Consider the following 14,087-nt stretch of genomic DNA (forward strand, 5'->3'; position numbering starts at 1 on the left):
CTTACTGCTATTATAAACCGCTTTCCAAGTAATTAGAGCAATACAAATACATGTTTTGTCATACTCGTGGTATAAGGTCTGATATACCATGGCTGTCAGTCAAACAGAATTCAGGGCTCGAACCACCCACTTCATAATAATAGTTAGTGTGTGGAAAAGCGTACTGCATAAGGGAAGTACCAAAACACCTCGAAATAGGGGATGTGCACGCAAACAGATGAAACAATTAGCTAAGGATAGAATAAATGATAGTAAATCTTGCAAAAGGAAGAATGTAAACCAGGGAAAAAGCACACTACCCTCCCCTGTGCCCAATAGGAAAAAAACCCAACCCTCGCAAAAGCAAATACTTATTTTTAGACAACACTCCCCTATTTCATACTAAGACAATACAGCGGATTAACTTGCTCGAGTCAACTTATGGGCTTTATTGATACAGTACTGTACCTCTTTATTGTGAAAACAAGACATGTTTTTTCCTCACACTTCCTCTCTGCTGGAGTTTGGTGGAATTACAGAATTATTTTTTGCTCATAGTAAAACAAGACGTCTTGAAAATGGCATAAGACAGTGGCAACACATAGCTTAGGTTCTCCTACATACAGTATGTTGAGTATATGCACTGTATGATAACAGTGGTCAGACATTCATTGAACTGTTAAACAGTCTTAAATCCTGAGCTTGAATAGAAAACACACGCTCAAGAAAGAGTAAGATGGGTCCACAGTTCACACATAACAGGTTTCAGTTGAAATGACCTTGGATGGATCCATTGGCTTTGTATGGAGTAGATGGGTCATGGTAAGTAGTAAGTAAGTACAGCTAGTTAGAGTGCCAATAGCCCTAGAGTGCATTAGTAAAAGAGGGAGCCATTTCACTCCGTAGAGTGCTCTGCTCCCCTTGAGTGCTCCAGCATTGCGATCTCCTGTTCTGCACCATTGACTAGAGCAGCCCCTTTATTCAACCAGTCATCTGAGCAGGGTTGGGGTCAATTCTATGTCAATTCAGGATATATTATTCCAATCGAATATCTATTATTCTCAATGCTTTTCAATGAGCAAAACTGTAATCAGAACTTCTGTTTTACTTCCTGAATTGAAATGGAATTGACCCAAACCCTGCAGCTGATGGAAGATCAGTCCATCACAGGGTAGCTGAATAGGGAACCTCCTCGAGGTCCCCCCCTTTCATTCAGGGCCAAGTTTTTGTTCAGTTTGTGGGTAGTGTCAAGGCCTCAGGATGGGCAGTGACGCCTACACTTGGAGTGGTTAGGTTGGGATCCTGAATCTGGGGAAGACGTGGGTAATCTTATCTGGGTGGCAATAGTGTGTGAATGCATTTAGAGGAAGAGCGGGGGTGTTGTAAAGGAGTTATTTTGTGTTACATAAATGTATGTCCATATGAGCTGTTTGCATGATGTATCTATGTAGACATTTACTGTAGTCTCTATTAGTGTGTTAGACTATCCTGTGATGGGGCACTTGTAGAGTCTGTAGGTTGGGGCAGGTGAAGTATGGGGCAGGCAGGAAACACGTTGCTATTCCATTGGAGGCGAACGGTAGAGTTGGTCCATAGAACACTTCCTCCTTCCCCTCCGTGCTCACGTCCAACACCTGGACAACAGGACGTGAAATAAAAAATGTCATATACATGAAATAAGAGATTTTAGTAAGGTAACATTTGCTATGAATACCCTCTTTCCTCATAATGCATTACAAGAGCATTCAAAACACCTTAAAAAAAACGATGCATAAATGATTTATGTACAACATAGTTTATTAAAAAAATATTTCAGGTTACTTAAATCTGTCAAGGTCACTCACCTGAATACACGCTAGGGGCTCATTGGTCCAAATAGAATATCCACCGACAACATAGATTCGGTCATCATGGACTGCCACTCCAGATTCATTCTGACCTGCGGACGATAGAGAGGAGAGAGCAAAAACAATGATTCACTGTGCCAAAGAGAGGCCATATGACTCAATGTCATCTGAGACACAGGGTGCGTTGGGAAAGTTCAGAACATAACTTCCGACTTCACCTTGAACTTATTTGACAACTTCACGGGGAATCAAGTCGGGAGGGGTGGAGAGTCACAAGGGAAAAAGGAGGACAGTGATCTTATCTAGTACGTGTCTGTCTGTCTGTCTGTCTGTCTGTCTCTCTGTCTGTCTGTCTGTCTGTCTGCCTGCCTGCCTGTCTGCCTGCCTGTGTGTGTGTGCACGTCCATGCGTATGCATGAGCGTGTGTATGTGCAGCCCACCCACCCGTGAGTAGGCTGAAGGTGCAGCGGGTCCACTGGTCCATGTCTATGTCATAGGAGTCGATGTGGCGGACCAGGATGCGGTCGTTGTTGTAGTCCAGGTCATTTCCTCCCAGCACATACAGCTGCCTTCTCACCACGGCCATGACATGGTACACTCGCCTCTGTAGCATGGGACTGCGGGCCAGCCACTGGTTCTGTCAGAGAGAGGGGGGGAGAGAGAGAGAGGGGGGGGGGTGGGGGGTGGAGGAGAGAGGGGTAGGGGCAGAGAGTGAGAGAAAGAGAAGGTTGGGAGGAAAAAGGATGGTGGGAAGATGTTTAATATTTTAGCGTATCCCTGCTTGGGTAATTGATGCATGTTCAGTGCTGGATAAATAATGTGACACCATGGCTATGATTTTTCCTAATGATTTCTCCACATTCCTAATAATATACTTCACCCTCTCCATTTTACACGGATGTATCCGACTGTGCACATTTGACTAAGGGTGTCTTTGGTTGTTTTGTATGTGTGTGTGGGGGGGAAAAGGGGGGTGAGCGTACGTGACCATGTTTGTGTGTGTACGTGAGAAATTGTGTGTGTGGGCGCGCAATTGCGTATGTGGGCGTGTGTCCGGGTGTGTGTGCGTATGTCTGGTAGGAGCTGACGGGTGGCCATCTGTTGAGGGTAGTGTGGGTGGGGGGGTTGGTGTTACTGGCAGGTGAATGTAGCTCTACGGTGAATACAAATGAGACTTTCTCGGTCTCCTGCTCGCTCGCTCGCTCTCTCTCTCTTGCTCTCCCTTCCTTCCTCACTCTTGCTCTCCTTCTCTCCCTATTGCTCTCCCCCTTGCGCGCGGGCTCTCTGTCTCATGCGCACACAAACACACATCCTCCTGTTGCAGTAAACAAGCTTATTACTCAGCTATCACAAACTGTTCTGAAACCATGGTTTTAAATGTTTTGATGGCATTTGTCTTACTTTTCGCTTATTTCTCTGTACTACCTGTTCTTCAGTTACCTGTTCTGGGTCGTACACCATCAGTCTATTCTGGTACTGAGCTGTGTTTGTGACTCCACCTGTAACAGAGAAGAGCATTACACACAGGTGGCATGCGTGTGTGTGTATTCAGTCTGTTACGCTCTATTCTCCATCTGGGTGTTTGTGTACCTGAGACCCAGAGCAAGTCGTCAGCCACACAGCCGGCGTGGCAGGACAGTGAGCGGTCAAAGGACTGGACGAAGGTCCACTTGTTCCTCTTTGGACAGTAGCGTTCCACGGTGGGCAGCACCTGTCTCAGCTCATTCCTCCCCCCCACCGCGTACAGGTACTGGCCCAGAGCCCCCAGGACAAAGTGTTCCCTGCACGCCTTCATGGAGGCTATCTCCGTCCAGCGGTTCCCCCGGGGGTCGTACCGACAGGCGGTCCTCACCGCACACGTCCTCCCCGTGGAATGCTCCACCTCGCCGCCCGCCACGAACAGGAAGTGACCCATGACGGCCACGCAGTGGTGGCTGCGCCCGGCGGGCATGGGTGCCAGCTCGCTCCAGTTGGAGCACCCGGCCACGCGCACGTTCTCCTGGGCGGCCGGGTTGAAGTAGCGCAGCTCCCGTACGCGGCTCACCTCGCGCTTGCGCCCGCCGGCGATGTAGAGGGTGAGAGACTGGAAGCGGGGCTTGGTGTGGGCGGTCTGGCGGAGGGGTTGGGCGTATGTGGCACGGTGGTACTCTAGAGCCTCGTCCACTAGGGCGGCGGCGGTGGCACTGGACTGGACCAGCGGGTGGCACTGTGCCACGTGGTGCAGGGCGGCCACATCCATAAGGCCATAACGAACGTGCTGTATCAGGTCCTCTGTGTACTGGTACCGACAGTCATGCTCTAACCAGCACACCACCAGCTAAAGAGGAGAGGGGGAAGAGGAAGATGGAGGGAAGCGATTCATACTCATTAGTATTCTAAATGCCTACAGAGCAGTGTTGCAAGATCAAGACGAGTGTGTTACTGTATACACAAACACACTTATACAAAATGCCACACACACACACACACACACACACACTTATACAAACGCACACACATACTAGTGTGTTGTGTGCAAGCATCATGAATATCCACCGGTACATTCTTTTGTTGAGGACCGGGAGAGGAGAGAAGCAGAGAGGGGATTTAATTGAACTTGAGAGCAATCGGAGGCTGTTTAGCTGCGGTGGTGGCGTGTGAATGTGGGCGAGATGGCTGAAGATCACTGATACCATTATCAGGGAAACAAAGTGGCTTTTAACACAATCAGTACAGAGACAGGGAACTTATTACAGCACCGCAAGATTACTGAGCTGGAGCGGTTCACTGTCAGCACCTCCTCCTGACTCGCAGGCACACTGGATACACACTGAAATCCTATTCAAACATTACACTGGCTCGTATATGCGTTCAAACCATATTCTGTACAAACAGCACACCAAAACACCATTTACATAGACGCAGACATATTCCCACATCAATCACACATGCACTGTATATATTGTCCTACTACTGTCAATGCCACTCCTTTTTCTCTTCCTTCTTAAATACATCCTAAAATTATGCCAACACAACAGTATTTACACCCCCCCCCCTCCACTGTCTGCTTTGTCCTATTCTCGGTCTTGCTATCTACACTCCTGTCCTTCTTTCTTTCTCTTTCCCGCTCTCTCCCTCTACTCCTCCTCCTCCCACCTCTGAAGTGGCAGAGGGGTGTGTGCTCCGGTAGGCTGACTGTGAAGGTCACGCTGGATCAGAGAACTTCCTCGGGGCAGAGAATAAATCAACTTCCCCTCCCTCCACTCAGAGAGAGAGACAGAAAGAGAGAGGGAGAGAGCAGCCAGAGAAAGGCAAACGCGTAAAAGAAGGGGAAAAAAAACAAAGACCCAAGAAAATGTGATTTGCAGAGCGTGAGACTCGGAGAGAAGTCGCTGTGACGATGATTGACGGGCAAACTATATCGGCTGTGTATTGGCGCTCGCACATTTTTTCGGGCGGATGCCCAAATTAACCTTCTTGGCAGAGTGAAGGAGGCCCAAAGCAGCCTAATCAGGGTCTGATTATGGCAGCATCGCCTGGCTAAAGGGTCAGGGTAATTGTGCCATCAGAGGCCTGATTGTTTTCAATCAGACGGGCGGCCGGAGTGACAGCTGGGGGATTGGGGCGCTGATGAAGCCGCGGAGGGCCTAATCAGAGAGGGGGGAGAGAGAAGAGGTGGAGAGGGGGGCCTGATTGGTGCAAATGAACAGTCAAAACGCATAGCCCCCCCTCCACATACATATATATATATATATATATATATATATATATATATATATATATATATATACACACATATATATATATATATATATATATATACACACACATATATACATATATATATATATATATATATATATATATATATATATATATATATATATATATATATATATATATATATATATATATATATATATATATATATATATATATATATACATACACACACATATATATACACACACACACACATACATACATACATACATATACATACACACACACACACACCTTCCTTTCCTATTCACTCCTATACATAAATAGTGTATTTTGGTGCAGGCAATGAAAATTGACCAGATGATGTTTTATGACACACTGTGTGATGTAGTATATCAAAGTCTGTGTGGGTCTGGCTGTGTGGGTTTATGGTGCGCATATATAGTCTGTGTGTGTATACGCGTGTACATGCACGTGTCTGTATATGTGCATGCATTTGTGAACATGTGTGTGTTCCTTCCATTGTGTGTGTGTGTGTGTGACTGTGAGGAGCCAGTGCAGTGTACCTGCCAGATCTCCTCCTCGTTGAGGGAGGTGAGCCGGTCGCTCCTCAGCACCTCCCTGAGGAGGCGGTAGGGGAGCAGCAGCACCTCCTCCTGGCGGCTCTGCTGCAGCTCACACAGGTGTTCTACCAGGAAGCTGACCACAGCCTCCTCCAGAGCAGGGAGGTGGAACAGATCAGCTACACGGTACAGGTCCAGGTAGTTAACACTGTTCAGCTCCTGTTGTGGACACATCGGCAGGTACAGACTCATAAGGTAAATACATTTACATTCGAGTCATATAGTAGCAGAGTTTCTAAACGCCACGATTATATACCATCTCAATGGAGTTGAGCAGCGACGACTGTGGGCGGACTGAACCTCCGACTACATTGAGTCACTGTCAGTCGACACTTTTCTTAAACATATGTTTGTCCTGTGTAAAAGCGGGCCTTATTTTGCTGAAATCCATACTTTCTAATAAAACTTTTTTCAAATACAACCACCGACTGTTTCCTCGTATCAACTGACAGTCGTCGGTTTTTGTTTATTTCTTTACTAAAGCATTTTTTTTTTGGGGGGTTTCCCGTGTGATATATTTAAGATACTCTTTGAGGAGGAAGGGTTTCAAAACATTTCAGAAGATGAGCAGGGACTCCGCTGTCCTGACGTTAGGTGGAAGTTTGTTCCGCCGTTTGGGTGCCTGGACAGAGAAGAGGTTTGAGCAGGAGCTAACCTCCAGTAGTGGTGGGAGGACCAAGAGACCAGAGGTGGCAGAACAGAGTGCTCGGTTGGGGTGTAGAGTTTGAGTTAATACATACAGTAACACACACACAGACATACAGTTGAATATCCCTCTCACGCATGCACGCACTGCACGCACGCACGCACTCTGGGCCCACACTTTCCTTGGGGTGTTTTGGAACTGCAGTTTTATATACCACTGAATCTATTGAGATGAGACCACGTTGTTATTCAAGCAGATCACAGAGTAAGAGAGTAAGAGAGAGAACAAGAGAGGAGGCTAGAGAATAGAACATGGAGATCGAGAGTGGAATAAGACTGCCATCTGCTGGCAGTAAGCAGAACCATGTGCAATATACTGCATGGCTCTGAGAAATCAGCTCAAACAAGCACTCACACACAAAAATAACCTGTTCAATACCCAATTTCATACAGACAAAACACATATAGAAAGCTAGTGAAGCTATATTTTATGTTAACCTTTTCTCTACATCTTCAGCTGTGATCTAACTGCTATCTTAATTGTATAATACAGTGTTTACAGTGAGCATGTCTATAGGGACAGTGCAGTGAAATCAATGGTGTGCAATTGTGTTCATTTCTCTCTCTACCAGCAGATGGTGTATGAGAGCACTGTTCACCATAACATGATGTAACGGTTTGCCCACTGCCATGCATCTTACTGGCAGTGACAGGGGGGTTTAATGTGTGGTCGTGTGATCTAAAGGAAGTACCTTGAACATATGGAGAGTAGACCCTCCATATACACAAGAAATTGCAGTGCGGGTGTGTGTATGTGATACGTATATGCTTATTTGACTGTACTACTGTATATGACTATGTGTGAGTATGTAATATATGTGTGTGTGTGTGTGTGTGTGTGTGTGTGTGTGTGTGTGTGTGTGTGTGTGTGTGTGTGTCTCCATCCATGTCTGTCTTGACTCCTCACCTGGACGAGGTAGTGTGAGCAAAGACTGAGCAGCTCCAGCAGCTGAAGGTGACTTCCTGCCGACAGAACATCCTGAATCACCCCTGGTTCCAGCATTATCTGAGGAGAGGACCTGAGTGAGACCACTTCCTGTCCACCTCACACACTGCTCACCTCCCCAGACAGACAGGTTCCATCCCAAATGACACCATATTCCCTATATAGTGCCCATAGGGTTCTGGTCAAAAGTAGTGCGCTATGTATGGAATAGGGTGCCATTTGGGATGCATTCAAATGACAGAAGCACTCAGGGACCAGTGGTCACTTTATAGAATGCTGCTGATTCATGTGTGTGGGTGTGTGACTGTGGTCTCAGGCCAGGCGTGTTTTTTGTGTGCAATAGCATTTTAACTAATGTGATTTCACTCATGTGTTTCTGAAAGCATTTGAGAGGCATTATTTGCGCTGTGTGTTCTTCAATAGACTACATGTGTTGGTCCCACTTTATATTCAGTGTCTAAAACATGAATTTAAAGGGTCATTACATTGCAGTTAGAGTGGTATTATACATTGTTATTCACACACAGTCATTCTTCTTACAACTGTGATACGTACCACATTTCCATGTAATTGCCATGCAAAATACATGATTTTAGCAACATCAAATAAAAAGTAAGACTAATATTTATAATATGCGTGCGTGCGTCCTCTCAGCGTAGACTATATAGCAACAGCATGTCTGCTAAACCCCATGGCCCCTGACATGTGGCCCGCGGATTCCAGCAACGAGCTGTGTGGTTGTTTACTGAAATGAGCATATTGCTCACGTCTCATCATCTCAGCAGACAGAAACGGACCGGCAGCCGGCTGCTGACCTACATCAACACAACTCCCCCTGCTCATTTCCACTGTGGAAATGCAATTAGGAATAATTATGAGCTAGCCAGCCTTTCACTGCTGGGCCACAGGGCATAGATCTCCTGACTCCTCACCGCAGAGTGAGAGAAAGATGGAGGGGAAGAGAGATAGGGAAGAGCGAGAGAGGGAGGAGAAAGCGTGGGGGGGGGGGGGGTCACTGGCACACTGTAGGATCAGGTTAAATATCACATCCATGTATAGACTATAGCAGGTGGACTCAACCACTATTTCAGAAGGTCCAGTCACACAAATGTACTAGATGGCAACGGTCCGGATGGATATTGTCATTTATCAGCATAGTAGCAAACCCCCACATCGCGACTCATATGACCCCAAAATGCTCAAACTGTTCACATCCCTTTCCTTGGCGGAGAGAAAACTTCAGCATTTTAAAGCTAATTTCCTGCAATTCTACACATTTTGTCATGTTTTATGTGCATTCATATGATACCTGAGGGACTCAACAAAATCAATGGGGGAACCCTAGGGGTCAAGTAGCCGGACCGCGATCCGCCAGTTGAGTATGGCTGGGCTATAGCTTTAATCAGCTAACGAAAAGCTGAAAACTGTCACGCTTAGTTAGTGTAAGCCTGGATAGTTGTGAGATATGTTTGTGTGTACAGTTCAGTACAGTACCTGTGTGAGGACACCGGTGGGGTGGCTAGCTGTAGATGAAGGTGCTACTGTAGACTCACCTGTCCTGTGTAGGCGAAGTCTAGTGCATGTTTCAGTCCCACACTGGTCACTCCCTGAAGAATCACCTCATCTGCCTCACTCTCCACCATGCACAGACTGAACATGGCCTGAGAACACACACAGACAGAAAGAGACAGACAGAGAGAGAGACACACACACACACACACACACACACACACACACACACACACACACACACACACACACACACACACACACACACACACACACACACACCTGAGCTATAAATAGGCTGCAGCACAGCTGAATGACAAAAACAGCCTCATAGATGCGGGAAGTAGGGGTGCTGAACCACCCCCTGAGATATCCTAATAATAATAAATATGAAAAATAGTGTACAGGGCCTTCACTAGTCCTGTATTAGTGTACCGATGTAGCCATCTGTTCTGCAGGCCAAAAAAAAGAATACTTTATTGCCCATTGTCTTAGAGAGAACAGAAGTTATTGTTGCTTGATCAGGACAGACAGACAGACACGACAGGACCCCAAGGGGTTGAAAGCACAAGGACTACCATATGACTTCACACAGCAACTACCCTCCAGTTGCAGGCTCACTCTTGGCCTATCAAGTTCATTGGACATAGAGATTACGTAGAGATCATGTGTTTCTTTGACACCCATTTTCCAAGCTATATTTATCACTATCCGACACACAGACTGGTTACTTCCTGGTCCTGATCTTTTTCTGGGAAACACTGCATTAATACACACACACACAAACACAAAGACAAAGTGAAATCAAAGCCCCAGAGAGAGCAGTCGCCTGGCCCTGAGCCTGCTGTGCTGTGCCTGATGCCGTGTGCTCTCCAATCAAAGCAATTGATTGGTGTCACAGTATGAGATGATGGCAGAGCCATTGATCAGGGATGGAGGAACAGGGGAAGCGGCAGGGTGATGGATTACTCATGTCTTTAATTCACAACAAAAATAATCAAGGACTCCTAAATCACACTAGCCTGGGTACCAATTTGTTTGCGCCTTCATGCCACACCTTGTCATGCAAAGGAGTTGACATGATAGCACAAACAGATCTGGGACCAGGCTACAGTCACATCACTACAACCTCAGAGCAGAGGATACTCCTACCCCTGTTTTCCATTAGGACTGGTATTTTTTGGGTGTAAGCACTAGTGTTGTTCTAGGTAAATTGTGTTTCCATAGCTAACGCAGTCTCTACTCTATAAGGGATTGGGACAACCACTTTTCATTTACAAAAGCCGCTGGGCCAGACGGATTACCAGGACGTGTACTCAAAGCATGCGCGGACCAACTGTCAAGTGTCTTCACTGACATTTTCAACCTCACTCTGACCGAGTCTGTAATACCAACATGTTTCAAGCAGACCACCATTGTCCCTGTGCCCAAGGAAGCGAAGGTAACCTGCCTAAATGATTACCGCCCTGTGGCACTCATGTCAGTAGCTATGAAGTGCTTGAAAGGCTGGTCATGGCTCACATTAACAGCATCCTCCCGGACACCCTAGACCCACTCCAATTCACATACTGCCCCAACAGATGACGTAATCTCAATCGCACTCCACACTGCCCTTTCTAACCTGGACAAAAGGAACACCTATGTGAGAATGCTGTTCATTGACTGCAGCTCAGCATTCAACACCATAGTGCCCACGAAGCTCATCACTAAGCTAAGGACTCTGGGACTAAACACCTCCCTCAAACTGGATCCTGGACTTCCTGACGGGCCGCCCCCAGGTGGTAAGAGTAGGCAACAACACGTCTGCCACGCTAATCCTTAACATTGGGGCCCCTCAGGGGTGTGTACTTAGACCCTCCTGTATTCCCTGTTCACCCACAACTGCGTGGCAAACACGACTCCAACACCATCATTAAGCTTGCTGACGACACAACAGTGGTAGGCCTGATCACCGACAACGATGAGATGGCCTATAGGGAGAAGGTCAGAGAACTGGCAGTGTGGTGCCAGGACAACAACCTCTCCCTCAATGTGAGCAAAAGAAAGGAGCTGATCGTGGACTACAGGAAAAGGAGGGCTGAACAGGCTCCCATTAACATCGACAGGGCTGTAGTGGATCGGGTTGAGAGTTTCAAGTTCCTTGTTGTTCACATCACCAACAAACTATCATGGTCCAAACATACCAAGACAGTCGTGAAGAGGGCACGACAAAACCTTTTCCCCCTCAGGAGACAGAAAAGATTTGGCATGGGTTTCCAGATCCTCAAAAGTTTCTACAGCTGCACCATCGAAAGCATCCTGACCGGTTGCATCACCGCCTGGTACAGCAACTGCTTGGCATCTGACTAAGGCGCTACAGAGGGTGGTGTGAATGGCCCAGTACATCACTGGGGCCAAGCTTCCTGTCATCCAGGACCTATATAATAGGCGTGTCAGAGGAAAGCCCATAAAATTGTCAGAGACTTCAGTCACCCAAGTTATAGACTGTTTTCTCTGCTACCGCACGGCAAGCGGTACCGGAGCGCCAAGTCTAGGCCTCAACAGCTTCTACCCCCAAGCCGTAAGACTGCTGAACAATTAATAAAATCGCCACCGGACAATTTACATTGACCCCCCTCCCTTTTGTACACTGCTATCTATGCATGATCACTTTACCCCCATCTACATGTACAAATTACCTCAACTAACCTGTACCCCCAAACATTGACTCTGTACCGGTGCCCCCTGTATATAGCCTCGTTATTGTTATTATGTTACTTTTCATTTTAGTCTACATGGTAAATATTTTCTTAACCAACAGTGCAGTTCAAGAAGAGTTAAGGGCTTGTAAGTAAGCATTTCAAGGTACATTCTACACTTGTTGTATTCGGCACATGTGACAAAGTTTGATTTGATTTGATTTAATTTTGTGCAAATCTATGCGTTTTCTTATGATTTGGTTGAGTATAATTGTGTTGCTGTCCCGGGGCTCTCTGTAGGGTCTGTTTGTGAACAGAGCCCCAGGACCAGCTTGCTTAGGGGACTCTTCTCCAGGTGTATTTCTCTGTAGGTGATGGCTTTGTTATGGAAGTTTTGAGAATTGCTTCCTTTTAGGTGGTTGTAGAATTGAACAGCTCTTTTCTGGATTTTGATAATTAGCGGGTATAGGCCTAATTCTGATCTGCATGCATTATTTGGTGTTTTACGTTATACAGAGGATCTTTTTGCAGAATTCTGCATGCAGAGTGTCATTGTGGTGTTCGTCCCATTTTGTGAATTCTTGGTTGGTGAGCGGACCCCAGACCTCTCAACCATAAAGGGCAATGGGTTCTATAACTGATTCAAGTATCTTTAGCCTAATTGGTATGTCAAATTTTATGTTCTGTTTGATGGCATAGAAGGCCCTTCTTGCCTTGTATCTCAGATCATTCACAGCTTTGTGGAACTTACCTGTGGCTCTGATGTTTAGGCTGAGGTATGTATAGTTTTTTGTGTGCTCTAGGGCAACGGTGTCTAGATGGAATTTGTATTCGTGGTCCTGGCAACTGGACCTTTTTTGGAAGACCATTATTATTTTTGTCTTACTGAGATTTTCTGTCAGGGCCCAGGTCTGACAGAATCTGTGCAGAAGATCTAGGTGCTGCTGTAGGCCCTCCTTGGTTGGGGACAGAAGCACCAGATCATCAGCAAACAGTAGACATTTGACTTCAGATTCTAGTATGGTGAGGTCAGATGGTGCAGACTAGTGCCCTCGCCAATTCGTTGATATATATGTTGAAGAGGGTGGGCTTAAGCTGCATCCCTATCTCATCCCCCGGCCCTGTGGAAAGAAATGTGTGTGGTTTTTGCCAATTTTAACCTTACACATGTTGTTTGTGTTCATGGATTTTATAATGTTGTATGTTTTTCCCCCAACACCACTTTCCATCAATTTGTGTAGCAGGCCCTCGTGCCAAATTGAGTCTAAAGCTTTTTTGAAATCAACAAAGCATGAGTAGCCTTTGTTTTGCTTTGTTAGTTTGTCAATTAGGTTGAACAGGGTGACTACGTGGTCTGTTGTACAGTCAAAAAGCCAATTTGACATTTGCTTATTACATTGTTTTCACTGAGGCATATGTGCAGCTTTATTAAAGTAGACTAAAAACAGTTGCATGCATTCGTGAATTGCGATGTATTTATTGTACGAGTCTGCTGTTAATGTAATGCAATGGATTTTCCCAAGGTTGCTGTTGACGCATATCCCACAGAAGTTATTGGGGTCAAATTTGTCTTTATGGATTGGGATGATTAGTCTTTGGTTCCAAATATTGGGAAATATGCCAGAGCTGAGGCTGATGTTAGAGAGTTTAAGTATAGGCAATTGGAATTTGTGGTCTCTATGTTTTATCATTTCATTTAGGATACCATCCACCCCACAGGACTTTTTGGGTTGGAGGGTATTTTGTCCTGTAGTTCATAACATGTAATTGGAGAATCCAGTGGATTCTGGTAGTTTTTAATAGTTGATTCTAAGATTTGTATTTGTTCATGTATATGTTTTTGATGGTTGCTCTTTGTTATAGAGCCAAAAAGATTGGAGAAGTGGTTTATCCATACATCTCCATTTTAGACAGATAACTCTTTGTTTAGAGTTTTCCCAGAGGTGGTTAGATTATATGGATTCTTCAATTACATCGAGCTGATTTCTGACATGCTGTTCCTTCTTTTTCCCTAGTGTATTTCTGTATTGTTTTAGTGATTCACCATAGTGAAGGCGTAGTGTCTGGGTCTCTATGTTTTGGTTGGATAGGTTTCTCA

At 45.7% G+C, this 14,087-nt stretch overlaps 1 protein-coding gene across 1 annotated transcript in view; it reads right to left on the reverse strand.

The window, feature by feature from the left end:
• Window positions 1-1,404: 1,404 nt before the first annotated feature.
• LOC106584066 (kelch-like protein 32) overlaps window positions 1,405-14,087 on the reverse strand; it is a 34,402-nt gene continuing 21,719 nt past the window's right edge. Inside the window, exons 4-11 of the mRNA XM_014168905.2 lie at window positions 9,356-9,463; window positions 7,764-7,862; window positions 6,095-6,310; window positions 3,417-4,143; window positions 3,267-3,325; window positions 2,271-2,463; window positions 1,824-1,918; window positions 1,405-1,613 (exon numbers count right to left, since the gene is read on the reverse strand). Coding sequence (XP_014024380.1) covers window positions 1,458-1,613; window positions 1,824-1,918; window positions 2,271-2,463; window positions 3,267-3,325; window positions 3,417-4,143; window positions 6,095-6,310; window positions 7,764-7,862; window positions 9,356-9,463 — 1,653 coding nt within the window. The 3' untranslated portion in view covers window positions 1,405-1,457. The remainder of the gene's footprint in view (window positions 1,614-1,823; window positions 1,919-2,270; window positions 2,464-3,266; window positions 3,326-3,416; window positions 4,144-6,094; window positions 6,311-7,763; window positions 7,863-9,355; window positions 9,464-14,087) is intronic.

The sequence above is a fragment of the Salmo salar genome, chromosome ssa02, assembly GCF_905237065.1.
Source record: "Salmo salar chromosome ssa02, Ssal_v3.1, whole genome shotgun sequence".
Lineage (NCBI taxonomy): Eukaryota > Metazoa > Chordata > Actinopteri > Salmoniformes > Salmonidae > Salmo > Salmo salar.